At 30.4% G+C, this 13869-nt stretch overlaps 2 protein-coding genes and 1 long non-coding RNA gene across 3 annotated transcripts; all 3 read left to right on the top strand.

Annotated features, from left to right (window-relative positions):
* Positions 1-38: 38 nt before the first annotated feature.
* LOC123689833 (MATH and LRR domain-containing protein PFE0570w-like) lies at positions 39-4628 on the top strand. Its single transcript, XM_045631509.1, has 6 exons — positions 39-246; positions 674-793; positions 978-1292; positions 1372-1530; positions 1605-1674; positions 1747-4628. Exons 1-6 carry the CDS (start codon positions 117-119, stop codon positions 4619-4621), a joined length of 3669 nt encoding a protein of 1222 aa, XP_045487465.1. The 5' UTR covers positions 39-116; the 3' UTR covers positions 4622-4628.
* Positions 4629-6455: 1827 nt separating this feature from the next.
* Positions 6456-8168, top strand: LOC123689816. Its single transcript, XR_006750696.1, has 4 exons — positions 6456-6532; positions 7443-7574; positions 8011-8058; positions 8130-8168. It is a non-coding gene; the product is annotated as an uncharacterized LOC123689816 (long non-coding RNA).
* Positions 8169-8246: 78 nt separating this feature from the next.
* Positions 8247-13836, top strand: LOC110995627 (serine-rich adhesin for platelets-like). The gene is made up of 8 exons (XM_022262921.2): positions 8247-8417; positions 8799-8939; positions 9338-9955; positions 10300-10362; positions 10438-11205; positions 11280-11348; positions 11436-11495; positions 11768-13836. The coding sequence occupies exons 1-8, from the start codon at positions 8250-8252 to the stop codon at positions 13748-13750; spliced, it is 3870 nt and encodes a 1289-aa protein (XP_022118613.2). The 5' UTR covers positions 8247-8249; the 3' UTR covers positions 13751-13836.
* The last annotated feature ends 33 nt before the right edge of the window (positions 13837-13869 follow it).

Raw genomic sequence — 13869 nt, 5'->3', positions numbered from 1 at the left:
ATTAACAAGTTTTTAAAAATAGAATCTCGAATTGCAATTTGGCGCCTTTTTCTAAATTTAAAAAAGATATTTTAAAAGTAACGACTATTTTGTTTTGACACATTTTTATCAGCCAAATGTCACATTGTGATTATGATACAATATTTTATAGAGTATTCTGTGCAACGGTATTAGGTATAGCATTTACATTCACAGTTATTTTGACTAATGTCTTCATTGATATTGATGGGTTGTTATCAAAGAAAGGTTAGTAATGACTAATTAGCGGTAGATATCTACTATTCTAGTTTAATTATTAAATGGGTTTCTTGGTTGAAAGATTAAAGAGATTTCGATATTTTTAAATATTTATAAAAATTGCCAGGATAAATCTTTCCTAAACTATACAAAAAGATACAAAAGAACAAGCTATTCTCGTTAAATTACTAGGAAATTTGCTACTCCATAAACTACTATAGACCTATTTTTTTAAAGTACAATGAGCGTGATAAAAATATTTTTAGTAATTACAGGATTGGTACTAATAGCAATAAATTATTTTGTTTTATCGATAACATATAATTATAGTAAATAATTTAGTTGGTTCCGAGAAGGTGATTTGCGGATAGCAGTTGTCCTGAGTAAAATATTTAGAATGCTTTTTGAATTACAATAATTTTGATTTATTTTAAAGACACCGTCACGGAGTCCACATCCAACTTTGAAAGTTACAGAACAGAAGATGTTAAGAATGATGTTCAATATGATGATGGGAGTGATGACGCAGATCCGTATAGGGGTAAAAGATCAATAGGTTTGTAGTTATTACAGTAAACGCTGGTTTTTCCTACCCACGAACTAAGTTACTATATAATATTACAAAATGGCTATGTTTTCTCTGGTTTGCCATTATTTAAAAATGAAGATAAAAAATTATTTGCCATATAGACATTAAGTAGAAGGGAAAGACGTATTTGTTATTAAAAAAAATATTTCAGAACCCGACAACTTTTTGTTTCAAGTTAAAAACCCAAACATAAAGAAAATGTTAACAAACAAACTAGCAAATTTACTTGAAGAATTGGACGAAGAAGAATCAACGAAAACGAACGGTAATGTTAGACAGCCGAAAGAAGACACAGAAAATATTGATAATAATCAAAAAGATAAAAATACAGAGCAAAATAATGATAACATGCTGCACTTAGCAATGCACAATATTCTTTTACAAGGTATTATTGGTCATATGGATTTAAACAATGTGTACAAAAAGGTGCACCTCCTTGTCAAGAATTTTTACGAACATAACACCGGTAAGTTTAATTTTATTTTAGACTACCAAATGTATATTGAATACTCTATTTTTTGTGTTTGTTGTATGTTTTATTTTAGAAGCGCCTAAGAATGCTATAAAAACTTCAAAGGAAATACCAGAATATACAAAGCAAAATGAAGAAGAAAAGTTTTTTGAAGAGCTCTTGAAATGTAAAACTTTAAAGAACCAAGTCAATGATATAAAAAATAATAGCCAACAAATTAATACACAGAAAGGTGATATGGGTTTCAGTGAATTTTAGCTACGGTGTTGGTTTGACTTATTTAACCACGTCTCTATTTATTTTCAGAACCTAAAGTAGTAATTAAAACAGTTATTGAAATAAATGATAAAGGAAAACTTCAGAGAGACAATAGCTCGTAAGATAGTTTTACATAATATCAACAAGCTAATTTTATTATACTTTAATAATATTTTTTTCATGATTTCAGACACAATAACGATATCATAGGCTTAATTAAACTTATATATAACGGAAAGTCAATAAAAATTGAAAAACTTGAAGATTCATACGTAAAATCGGGCAATGACAATGACGGACAAATGACTTCAAATGCGCAAAAATCAAACAAAAAGTCGACATATTTTACTGGCATTCCTCCTATTCCAGAGAAACAACTGTCTGATCCAAATTGGAATAAAATTATCGAGAATTACCTGAAACAATACCCAGTCGGTAAAGATTTTGTAAAAAATATAGAAAATAAAATAAACCGAAAAAAACGACAAATTAAAATTCATTACCTCGATAGCAAACACGCAACTGATAAACCTAAAACTGCTGAAAAAATTAAAAAAGATGATGAAGAATTATATATTGAAATTGAAACACATTTTGATGGTAAAGGTATTAAAGGGGAAAAGAAAAAGAAGTTAGTTCGAAGTCTTATCGATAAAATTCAAAAGGCAATTCACGATGACGGGCACACTACAACTCATAAGAAGAGTATGTCAAATCACATTAAAATCATGAAGAGGAACCAAGATCCAATCAAAATGAAAAATGACTTTTTCTTAAGCAAAATTGTTCCAGCAATCCGCGATATTGAACATAGACAATTAGATCCTATTAACAATATAATATCTCCTATTTATGATAATTTCAATTATAACAGTGATAGAATTTGGAATTCGAAAGTAGTATCCCCAAAAGTTTACTCAAGACCACCACTAGATGCCGTTGAAATGGGCAACTTTCTAGTGAACTACAATAATAAAATATCTAAAAGGGACCAAAAACCAATAACTATTGAAGAAAACAGATTTAAAAATACAGATAATGATCTAAACAACGTTACATTTTATTTGAAAGATATTGATGGCTCTGGGTTTTCAGTTGGTTTCAATCAATATGTTGATGAGCCACCAGACATGGAAAGCTTAAAACTTTTCAATGGTGTAGAAAATCTTATTCAAGAATATCATAATACTTATGACAACTCTAATAAAGTTGATAAGGTCTCAGTCAACGTAAATAATGAAAAAGTAGAGAAGTATATTGAAAGAGAACAAGAAAGTATATCAAATTCTCATGTTTTTCGGCGATCAGTCAACAATGACCCAAATTTAAATTATTCGTATAAAAAATTTATTAAAAAATTAATCAAACCATTAAATTACTATAAACCCTGGAAATTCAATGGCAAATCATCAAACAGAATATTTAGGAATAGAAAATATAAGACTAGTCGCTCGCCCGGTACAATAAATGTTGTGTCGAAACCAATTAAAATAAATGATTTATCTGTTGCTTTTATAAACAACTATTATAATGAGATACCAAAAAAATATAAAGTGGATTCTTTGGAAAATACATTAAAAAGACGTAAACGATCGGTAAGTGTGAAAAAAATATCAAACCTTAATTCTAAAATTAAATTAAATAGATTTATAAACATCAATCCTAAATTTACTAAAAAAACATTCAAACCTAGTAAAAGGAACAAAAGAGAATTGAATAAAATAAGAATTATAGCTAGAGAACGATCTAAGGGAAAAAAATCAAATGAAGAAAATGTAATTTTATTATCACCAAGTGATGTGTACTCGAAGACCAAAGGAAACATACCAGAAACAGATGCAAGTGATACCCAAAACAGTGACACGGTACCATTTTCTGAATTCCTTAATTTAAACTATCCCAACCAACCATTAATTGATGAATATCGCAATGAACCTCAAACTTTGTCTATGCCTCAATATCCTCATATATTTTTTGAAGAACAGACGTCAAGAGAATATTCGAGAGAGGATATCTCTGTAAAACCTTATAGAATTCAAGCTAAGCCAAATGTCAGACAACTAACCAACCAACCATCTGAAGTTATAACTGAACGATCTTCAGCTGTTTTTTCTAATGTAAAGCTACCAGGTGTTGAAGAAATTGTCAACGCTATTTTACCACCCAAATCCAATTATAAGGTCACTGTTAAAATATCACCGAAAAATACATCTGGTATTCACAATGGTTTCAAGGAAGTTCACACAAGTGTAAATAAAAGTTACGACCGGAACGGTTTCCGTTATTTTTCGTTATTAAATGTATCACAGTTTTCTAAAGTTGAAAATGTTAATGAAAGTAACATCATGCCTGAAAATAGAAGAAACATACCATTCACACCTGTTAATAACGAATTGAAAGAAAAAGAAAAACAAATACAAACTTTATTTCAATTTCATAAAAAGAGAATTGATTCACAGTTAGATAATTTGAAACAAGAAAAAACATTTATAGAAAATATATTACATAAAAAGGAGATATATGAGGACACTACAATTGAAACAAATGAAAATTTTAGAGATCCAGATAACATAATAAATGTAATAAGAAAAATTGAAAAACCACGTACTACCACTCCTAAAACATTTTGCACAGTAACACAAGCTGTTCAAACTAAGGAAAGAAAACAACCCGTTGACCAAGAAAAGAAAATTCTAATAAGCACAATACAAAACAATGAGCAAACTACGAAGGAGATTTTAAAGAAAATCGATATTAATACAGACTTACTGCGACAATTCCTACACAAATTAACTTTACAAACAATATCATCGACGACAGAACATTTTGCTAGAGTATATGAAGTTAATAATTATTACCATCAAAAAGACTTACGGAATAGTTCCGAAAATAAACCAATTTCATTACCACAGAATCATTACGCGGAGGAAATGGTTAAGCATAAATTTTCGACTCAAAAACCGGATTTTCAGATAAGAAACAACCAGTCAAGATTCTTCATAGACGATCTAGAAGATTACAACTCGGTTTCCGCTACTATTAAAATTAATACTACTCGTTTGTAAATATTATATATTAATATAAGGTATCACAATTTTCTTAACCTACAAAGTAATAACATAAATAAATAAAAATAATTAAAAGCCAGCGTTAAAGGTACCAAGCTTTTTAAATTTGTTTTGATTTTCATTTTAATTATTTTTAATTATTTATATTATTGTATATTAAAAATATAAAAATTTCATGTGCCTAAGTTATTTCGTTCCCCAATTGCCCAGATATTTAATTTGATTTAAAAATGCACCAACAATTACAATGGTATATAAATATACATGAGTAATATAAATTTAAGATATATAGATAAAACTATAACAGTAAAAGATAAGAGATCATTTAAGATAAATTTTCAATAATTAAAATACAATTAAAGTGTAATAGTTCATTAAAAACTGTGATTCTTTAGTCGCTTGGTTTCTGTGTAGTGGTATAGTTGTTAAAATGTGGTGTTCAAAAGTAAGTTTTTAATAACTAGATTTTATCCATAGTTATCAGTAAAAGTGCATAATATCTCGTTTTGGCTTATAAATAAAGGAAAAACTTTACTAATCTTAGAGATTTTTCTGGGCTCCGTACCTAGTAAGATCTAGATCGGACCTCAAGGACAAATACACTATTTACAAAATAGAGTCTATAAGAAACAAATATTATGAAATACTTTTATACTATTTCTTCCTAATGACGAATTCCCGAGTTCTAAGTTCAAAACACTTGGAGGATATGGTCCTAAGTTATTCTACTTACTGTTTTCAACTCAGTGTAAAATAAAAATTCCTTATACGTACAATATTCTGAAATAATATTTTGTCTCTTTCGTACGTCATTTCAGGTTCATTTTACTCTTATCCTATTCGAGCTGCATTTTATTGCTTTAGACTGCCATCCAAAGCCAGAGGTAAGATTAATTCTCATATAAGTGAAGACTGTTTCATTTCTACGTAATGTACCTTATAGATTTATACAGTTGTACTACGACTTCGAAAAATTCTAAAAAAAACATTTTACTCACTCTAAAACAATAATTCAGACTCATCAAAGACCAATATTCTAATACCGTACTCAAACATAATATACCTTGTTTCGTATTTTTTTTTTATTAATGTAATCTATTTTGGCTTTGTTTATTGTCTGAGTGTATTCTTTAATTATATGGATATGTTTAGCAGTAAGACTACTCATAAATGTGTTATGTAGATTGAATTAAGCAATACTGTTTAGAAAGTTCAAAAGCAATGTTGTTTTGTGAAAAGGAAAAGACTGGCTGCCCACAACACAGGGAATCCTAGTGTGGGGACAAGTGCTCTCTACTTTATCGAAACATTCCTGTATATTGTGTCTAATAAAGTTCTTTCAAAATAAATAAATTTCAGACCATTATTGGAATTCCTTTTGAAATAAATTATTAATTACAGACAAACAACACTGAAACATTCGAAGTAAAGCAATTACCAGATGAAGTGGTTGAATTCATCAATACAAAACCAGACGAACCATTCATAAGAGAGATATTTTTTTATCATATTGTTGAAAAACCATATTTGAAGAGGGATCACAAGACGGTAAGTACAATTATAATCACTAGCAATGGCTTCTGTGTATTCATTTACAACACATAATAGAAGCATTTACGACAACCACAGCAAAGTTTCTTTTAAAGCGTTCTGTTTCAAAAAATTTATTAGGATGTGTCAAATTTGAAAATCACCTTATAGCTAATGTACTTTTCCATATGGACTTATGTTATTAACGTATCGCACTTTCCGACCTAAAAATAACTGCAAAACCATTGCGTAGGTGCATACTTAATCCGCACTGTATTTTCTCTTCAGTCGCCTGATAATCAAGAGCTTGACTTCGATGAATCCGTCAGACCCTTCACAAATGGTCAAGGTTATCAATTCTTCGACTCGCAGTCAGAGGTAAGTTGTAGTCGTGTGTGACTGACAAATTGTCAATAGTTTGCGAAATAGTCTTTATTATGAATACTTAATATATAATCTTGATCCTATATCTATATACTCTATATCATTGTAAGTTCTAATCTAAGGAGAAATGATCATACCTTTAAATAATCACTTGATTTTATCCGAAAATTACTTGTATCAGATTATAACTAGTCTGGCCATAAATACTGTTACATAAAAACTTTTTAATTATTTTGAATTTCGACCACGTATAACTTGGCGCCAATTCACACATTTTTTCGCGTTAATTATCAAATTACGATATGGAATGGGGTGTTAAAGAAAATAGGATTGCAGCGATCGCCTTGCACAAGGTGGGTATGGAGCCGTCGGCCATATTCTAGAATGTAGATACTTCAAAAGTTTGGTATCAGCCATATGTTCTTATATCCGGAATTGGTCGAAACCCCATTAGGCAGCAAAAATTCTTATGGCGAGGAATGAAGATTCCTGCTAGGACTCTGACGCGTTATAAAACAAGACCTGAAGGTCGGTGCTCATCATCGATTCGTCTCTTAAAAACGCAGTGGCGAAATTTCCCTTGGAAACACTACGTAAATTCATAGATTCTTCCAAAAAGATTAAAGGCCTGTATAAAAGCGAAGGGTGGCCAAAAAACAAAAAAATATTGTATTCAACAATATTTTTTTGTTTTTTGGTGAGACCAATAAATATGTAAATATACATTTTAATAATATTACATTACTTCATTTAACAAAAATGCATATGTAACAGAACTTATGGCTGGACTAGTTATTATAATTAGTTAGTTATTATAATTATTAATTTAATAATTATTATATTTATTATAATTAGTTATTATAATTGTGACATATATGCTACTATACACCATCAATTTGCTTAGGAGCCAACGGAGAAAGATGCTGATGACAAAGATATTAAGATAAGAAGGGATTTTACCATAGATACCAACGACACGTCAATTCCTATACATGTTGGTAACACTAATAAGAATGTTGAACGGTACTTAGACAAGGTATGTATTCAATCGAATTAAATCAATTGTGTTAGCCCACATTTAAATCTAATTTTCTAAATCATATACTTATAACCATATTCCGTCGTCGTCGGTATTTGGCTGTCATCCTACATACAAATTACTATACCACGACGCGTTGCACCGTCGCGCGGCGTCGCACCGCAAGCGGTAAAACGTATACCGCACCGCAACACTCTTATGGCACCCTATGTATCGAAATAATTGCGCACCGTTACCGCATCGTGTGGCTTTTACCTTAGACATTTCCCTTCCTTTTCCATCGTCATATCGTTTACATACAACATCGGATATTTCTATCTAGCAGAGGTTCAAACGCAAAACCTAAGGGTTAATGGTCGTGCGCCAATACAGTTGCTTAGTATATACAAATGTAATGAAATATTTATTTAAAGTTATAAATATTGTATTTCAGAATAAAAAAACTGAAGATGAATCAACCAAAAGAACAGAAAATCTAAAGGTGAGGGTGAAGTTGCAGCTTAAATAAGTTTAAATAATTATATATAATATTATTAGTATACATATTTTTAGGAACAATCCAGCAATAACAGACGAAAACGAGATATTGGGGTAACTTATTTTCGAGTTATTATATGATATACTTCTAAAGATTCCACAAATAACCCAGACTTATTTCAGTATCAACCAGTAATGGACAATCATCGAAATGTTATCTATACAAATTCACCAAAAAACATGTATGCTGAGAATAAACCGTTTAAAAATAAAGTGAAAAATATGTTCAAAAATTTACCAAATGCTAAACAAAGGCATACGTATGGTATGAGTCTGCATAGCGGATTTGGAAATATATGGAATGTAAGTTCTTATGTTTAGGCTACTTCTAATTAATTGCGATATTTGTTTTAAAATAAGTGCTGTTTGATTATTTGCTATTATAAAAGAGTACCGAGAGTTTTGTACGACTGCTTTTTCTCTCGGCCTACACCCTCTGTCTTCTTTGCTGATGAGTAGGGATGTCCATTCAAATTTAATGAAGTGGAATAAGTGATACCTGTATCTTATATTCTACTTTATGGAATACTATCACAGTTGTAGTACCTACATTGAATTACGCCTTACTTTTAAAGTATTTAAAATTATTTTTAAATTATTACTTGAATGATAAGGATACAACATTCAATACTAAAAATTTGTTATTTGTTTGAAAGCCAAAATTGTAGCCATTTAAATTTTCAGAATATACAATCTCTGCCATTTATAAATAAGATTGGATCGCTGTTCACACCGAAGGTTCATAGTGAAATACCAATTAAGAATAAGAAGGATATGGAACCGGTGGTAAAAGAAAATTCCTTACCACCACATATAACAAATCTGGTAAGTGGAGTTTGGATTACCAATAACAATGCGTAATAAGCTTAACATAGTTGTTACTGTTATGCCCGTTGTATCAGTAACAGCAAGACAATACAAAAGAAAGACACCATCGCGAGAGACCTAAGGATGAGCCGTAAGGAAGTAAGCGCACTATGTACCCCACTTTGTACTGGTCTTATTATCTCAGTAAATATGTACAGCCATAATTGTCAATGTACCTTAAAAGAAGGGAAAATCATGGAACATTTTCGTTTAACAAAAAAAAACGTATTTCTCATTTGAAAAGAGAAAAAGTATCCAATACAAACGAACGTGCATTTAAATAATTAAATTTTTATTTAAAAATATAACAATACATTTAATTATTCATAATTATAAGATTGTCATACCATTTACAGGAAATACCACCCACCCCAAAGATTTTGGATTCAACAAATATAAAACCAGATACAAAAAGTAGATCGAATACATCCATGGAAGAGCAATTTTATTTAAGCAATGTATTAAGTAACAATTCGCAAGATTTTTATAAAGATTCGAGTTTGGAACCTGAAGGATTTACGTCAGAAAAAAATGAAATAAATCCAGGAAAGATTTACGTAAATGAAAACCAAAATACATCGAATGATGATAATAATGAGCTGCCAGAAAGCAATGACTTAACTGACGATACAAAAGAGGCTTTTGTCAATGAAAATCATATAAATTTAAGTAATAATAAAAATAAAATTGATGAAGCTCCCAAAGACAACTTGCAGTCAGATGTGGATGAAATAGACATCAATCCAATTCCAATAAAGACAAGTATTGGCAATAACGAACACCGTTCGTTTTATGAGAAACTAAAAAACTCATTCAAAAATCTTTTAAATAAGCTACCATTCAAACGAAATCCATTGCGTGAAAATAATGTTAAGGAAAATATAGGATCTAAAAATGTTCCGACAACATTGAACGAAAATAATTCAGGTACATATGGGATGAGTTTAAAAAATAATGGAGGATTTGTTTGGAATGTAAGTAAACTTAATTACGTTACAGTTTTTGTTTTTTAATTTTTATAATTATATCAAACTATTGCAGTACCTTAAATATCTATTCTAATGATATGAAACTAAATGTTTTCAAATGAGAAATTGTAACCTATAACTGAAACATTATTTTTGTGTTGGATAAAAGGAAGCCTATTTATATATAAGGTTAGGCCAATAGGTTTTTCCTCAAATTAACACGAGTGAAAAACTGGCTCAACTAGTTTCATATTTCCAGCAATCCACTACGTGCCTCTTTCTTTGTCTAATAAAGATAATATGTGTATCTTCTTCTATTGCTTCTTATGTAATTAGTGTTGTATTTTTAGGATTTAGACTCCAAACATGCCACACTCATTAATGTAGGTGAAACACCTTTGGTTGACACAAAAGTAAGTCTATAAACATCTTATTTTACAAATATTTAAAAAATCAAACAACTTAGTGAAATAATTGCAATTTTTCAGAATCATGAACCTACAGAACCAAATGCAGACCCAACAGTCGTCCTAGCACATTTTAAAGATAATATTGTAAAGACAACAAGTTCAACTACCGCAACTAATATACATGCAAACCAACAAATTGATTCAATTGAAACAACTTCTCATATTCCTACCAAGACAGAAAATACGTTTACGACAAAGAATATGGAAACAACTACCATATTAAAGTTTAAAACTACAATAGGTAACAGTCATAAAATTACTGAAACCGATTCCACTACTGCAAGTGATATAACAACACCCAAATTAATAACTACCACAGATACCACACAGACTCACGTTTCAGATACTTCAAAGACAACTGATGCTGTTTTAACAACTACAGAAGTGATAAAAACTACAGCCAAACAATCTACTTTTAATGACACCCAAAATACTACAGATAATAGCGATATCACTACAACCGAATATGGACATACCGTAGCAAATATAACTACTATCGCTACTAAAGAAGCTAATACGAAAATTGCTAATCCAAGCCAAGATATTACAACTCAATCTTCAAGTACAAGTATAGCCACTATTGGACCCGAGGTGTCAAAAAATAATGATATTGAAAGTACCACGACTACAAGTTTAAATAAAAACAGCGACGAAATATCAGTATCGAATGCTAAAAATTCAACAGAATCTTTAAAAAGTAATGTGACTACGACGGAGAGTCCAAAAGTTAATAATAGCTCAATAGAAGCTCAACAACAATCAAAACATTCTGATGATGTACCACAGGTACTTGTCAAGGTTTTTAATTTATAAACATCAGACAATTTAATCAATTAAAAATATACTTTTTTGCTTTTCAGAAAAACGACACAAAAAGTCATTCAAAGGGAGAGTCCATAAAATCAGACTTAAATAAATTATTGGAAAAGGTAACTAATTTACTTAAAAGTATGCATTTAAAATGTCGTTTAATTCTTATAATATTTGAATTAATATTCTATACATGTTTTTTATAGAAAGTGTTTTGGGACTGGCTCACCGCATGGACATCGGTCTATTTTGAAGTTTTAGATGAGGTACGTACCTACATTAAAAAATCAATAATTTGCAACGATGCACTATTTAGTTGCAAACGTACCTACTTCAAAATATAACGTAAACTTATTATTGGTATCGTTTTAAAAGAATAACTATTGGTGGTATAACTGGCAGTTTTTTTGTGAAATTTTAACTATTTTTATTTAAACCAAGATCTCAGAATTCCCTTAACGCGTATTACGGTTCGCGATTATTGATATACAGACGTCAAACTATTTATATTTATCTTGAAACTGTTATCTTTTTATAGAGTGTCAAGGAGCTAGTGAGAGAAGAAGTGGCTTTGGAAGTAAAAAATCTAACCGAATTAGTAAAGAATAAACATAACGACGAAGCTGGTGTATCAACAACAACATCGATACCGGAAATTAATTCTACCAAAACAAACGAAATAAGAAAAAGTCAAAACGACACACATAACCATATAACAACATCAAAACCATCTGCCAACACAAACGATATTGAAACAAACGAAAGCATAAAATCTAAAAATTATAGCAGCGTCAACATAGCTGGAGATACTATAAATGGCAAAAGTGTTGATGTTACCAACATATTTATATTTATGAATGACAACCAGAACAATTCTTTAAAACCAATAGTAAATAAATATTTAAAAGATGTAAACGACACTAATATGAAGATTAGTGAATCTACGGAGAACGTAGCCGTTATTGTAACATCTACATCCAGAACACTTCTGTCCGAAAAAGACAAAGAAAAAACTTTGTCTGAATCAAATGATACTTCTAGCATAACCAATAATAGTCATACAATAGAAAATAATACAGACTCAAGTTTAATAATCTCTGTAACTACCACTTCTGACAATTCTGCATTTACAACAAATAAAATCCCAGCAACAGAAAACTCTACAAACAGTGACAGAACCACAGAAAGAATATTAACAACCATACAACAACCAAACTTAGCAGTAACTATCCCTTCGACACAAATAACTTCCTTTGAGAAATCTGATTTTGTTACATCAGAAAATTTTAATGCATCTACAATTTCTAACAACCTAGCTACAGAAAAGATTTCAACAACTTTAACTACGATTGAAAAAACAAGTACTATTAAATCAACTAGTGTAACTGAACCTTTAATAACAACAAAATCTACAAATATTTCTTTGGAAGTGACTACCTTAACTACTCCCTTGGAAAATACCATGACAACTGCTAAAATATCGCCGATAAACACAGAAAGTCGTATTGTTAATGTAAATACAACAAAAATAACAACTCAACCGGTTTTTCCTAGCAGTCCTACTTCAGAAAATATTGAAGCAACTACCATTTCTTCCAACCTAGCTACAGAAACGACATCCACAACTTTAAGTACGATTGAGAAAACAAGTACAATTAATTCAACCAGTGTAACTGAACCTTTGTTGACAACAAAATCCGCTAATATTTCTACGGTATTGACTACTTTAACTACTCCCCTGGAAAATATTATGACAACTTCTGAAATATTACCGATTACTACTGAAAATGGTATTGGAAATTTAAATACCACAAAAATAACTACTCAAACGATTAGTTCTAGCTCTACTATGTCCACTACCGAAGCACTAAAAGCTGATTCTATCTTAACTACTACAACTACAGACAGTAGTACTACGCCCCTGAATAAAAAGGATTCTAATCTAACAACTACAACAACTCCCGCACTACATACTAACAATAATGAGCAAACTGCTACGCCATTGCATAACACAACCAATTCAACAATGTCTACAACAGAAGGAACGACCACAGTGAGTACATCGTCTCTAGCTACTACAACAACCTCGTCAGAAACCAAAATTGGAGTAAATGTCACTACAGATCCCTCTATCGTTAACGGAACTTTAATGAATTCTAAAATTAAAGAGACAAATTCCAGCGAAAGCAATAAAAAAGATATAAATTTGACAACAGAAGTGACTACGATGAAAGAATCTATAAATAATACCGAAACGCAAACAACATCTTCTGAACCGCAACCAAACACTGAAAGAACTTTGGCAAACAACTCTACTATCAACGATTCTCTACCAAATATAACTACTGTTGTGCCCAACGCAATGAATATAACAGAATCTTATACAGATAGTAAGAAGACTCCAGATACTAAGACGACAAATGCAATAACAGCAAATGCTACCGAACCTACTACAATAAGCACCACAGTACTAGATAAAGCAAATAAAAGTGATACAAACATAACTCCAAATAAGAGATGAAAATAATTTAAAATATGTTTAATATAGGCTAAGCTACAAACAGTTTTAATAAATAACTTATTTTAAGACATTCACCATCAAACGGTTGACACTTTTAATTATTTATTTTAATAAAAAAA

This window comes from Pieris rapae, chromosome 15 (genome assembly GCF_905147795.1).
Source record: "Pieris rapae chromosome 15, ilPieRapa1.1, whole genome shotgun sequence".
In the NCBI taxonomy this organism is placed as follows: domain Eukaryota; kingdom Metazoa; phylum Arthropoda; class Insecta; order Lepidoptera; family Pieridae; genus Pieris; species Pieris rapae.
Note: the sequence above shows the minus strand (reverse complement) of the source record. Positions and strands in the feature narration are given on the sequence as shown.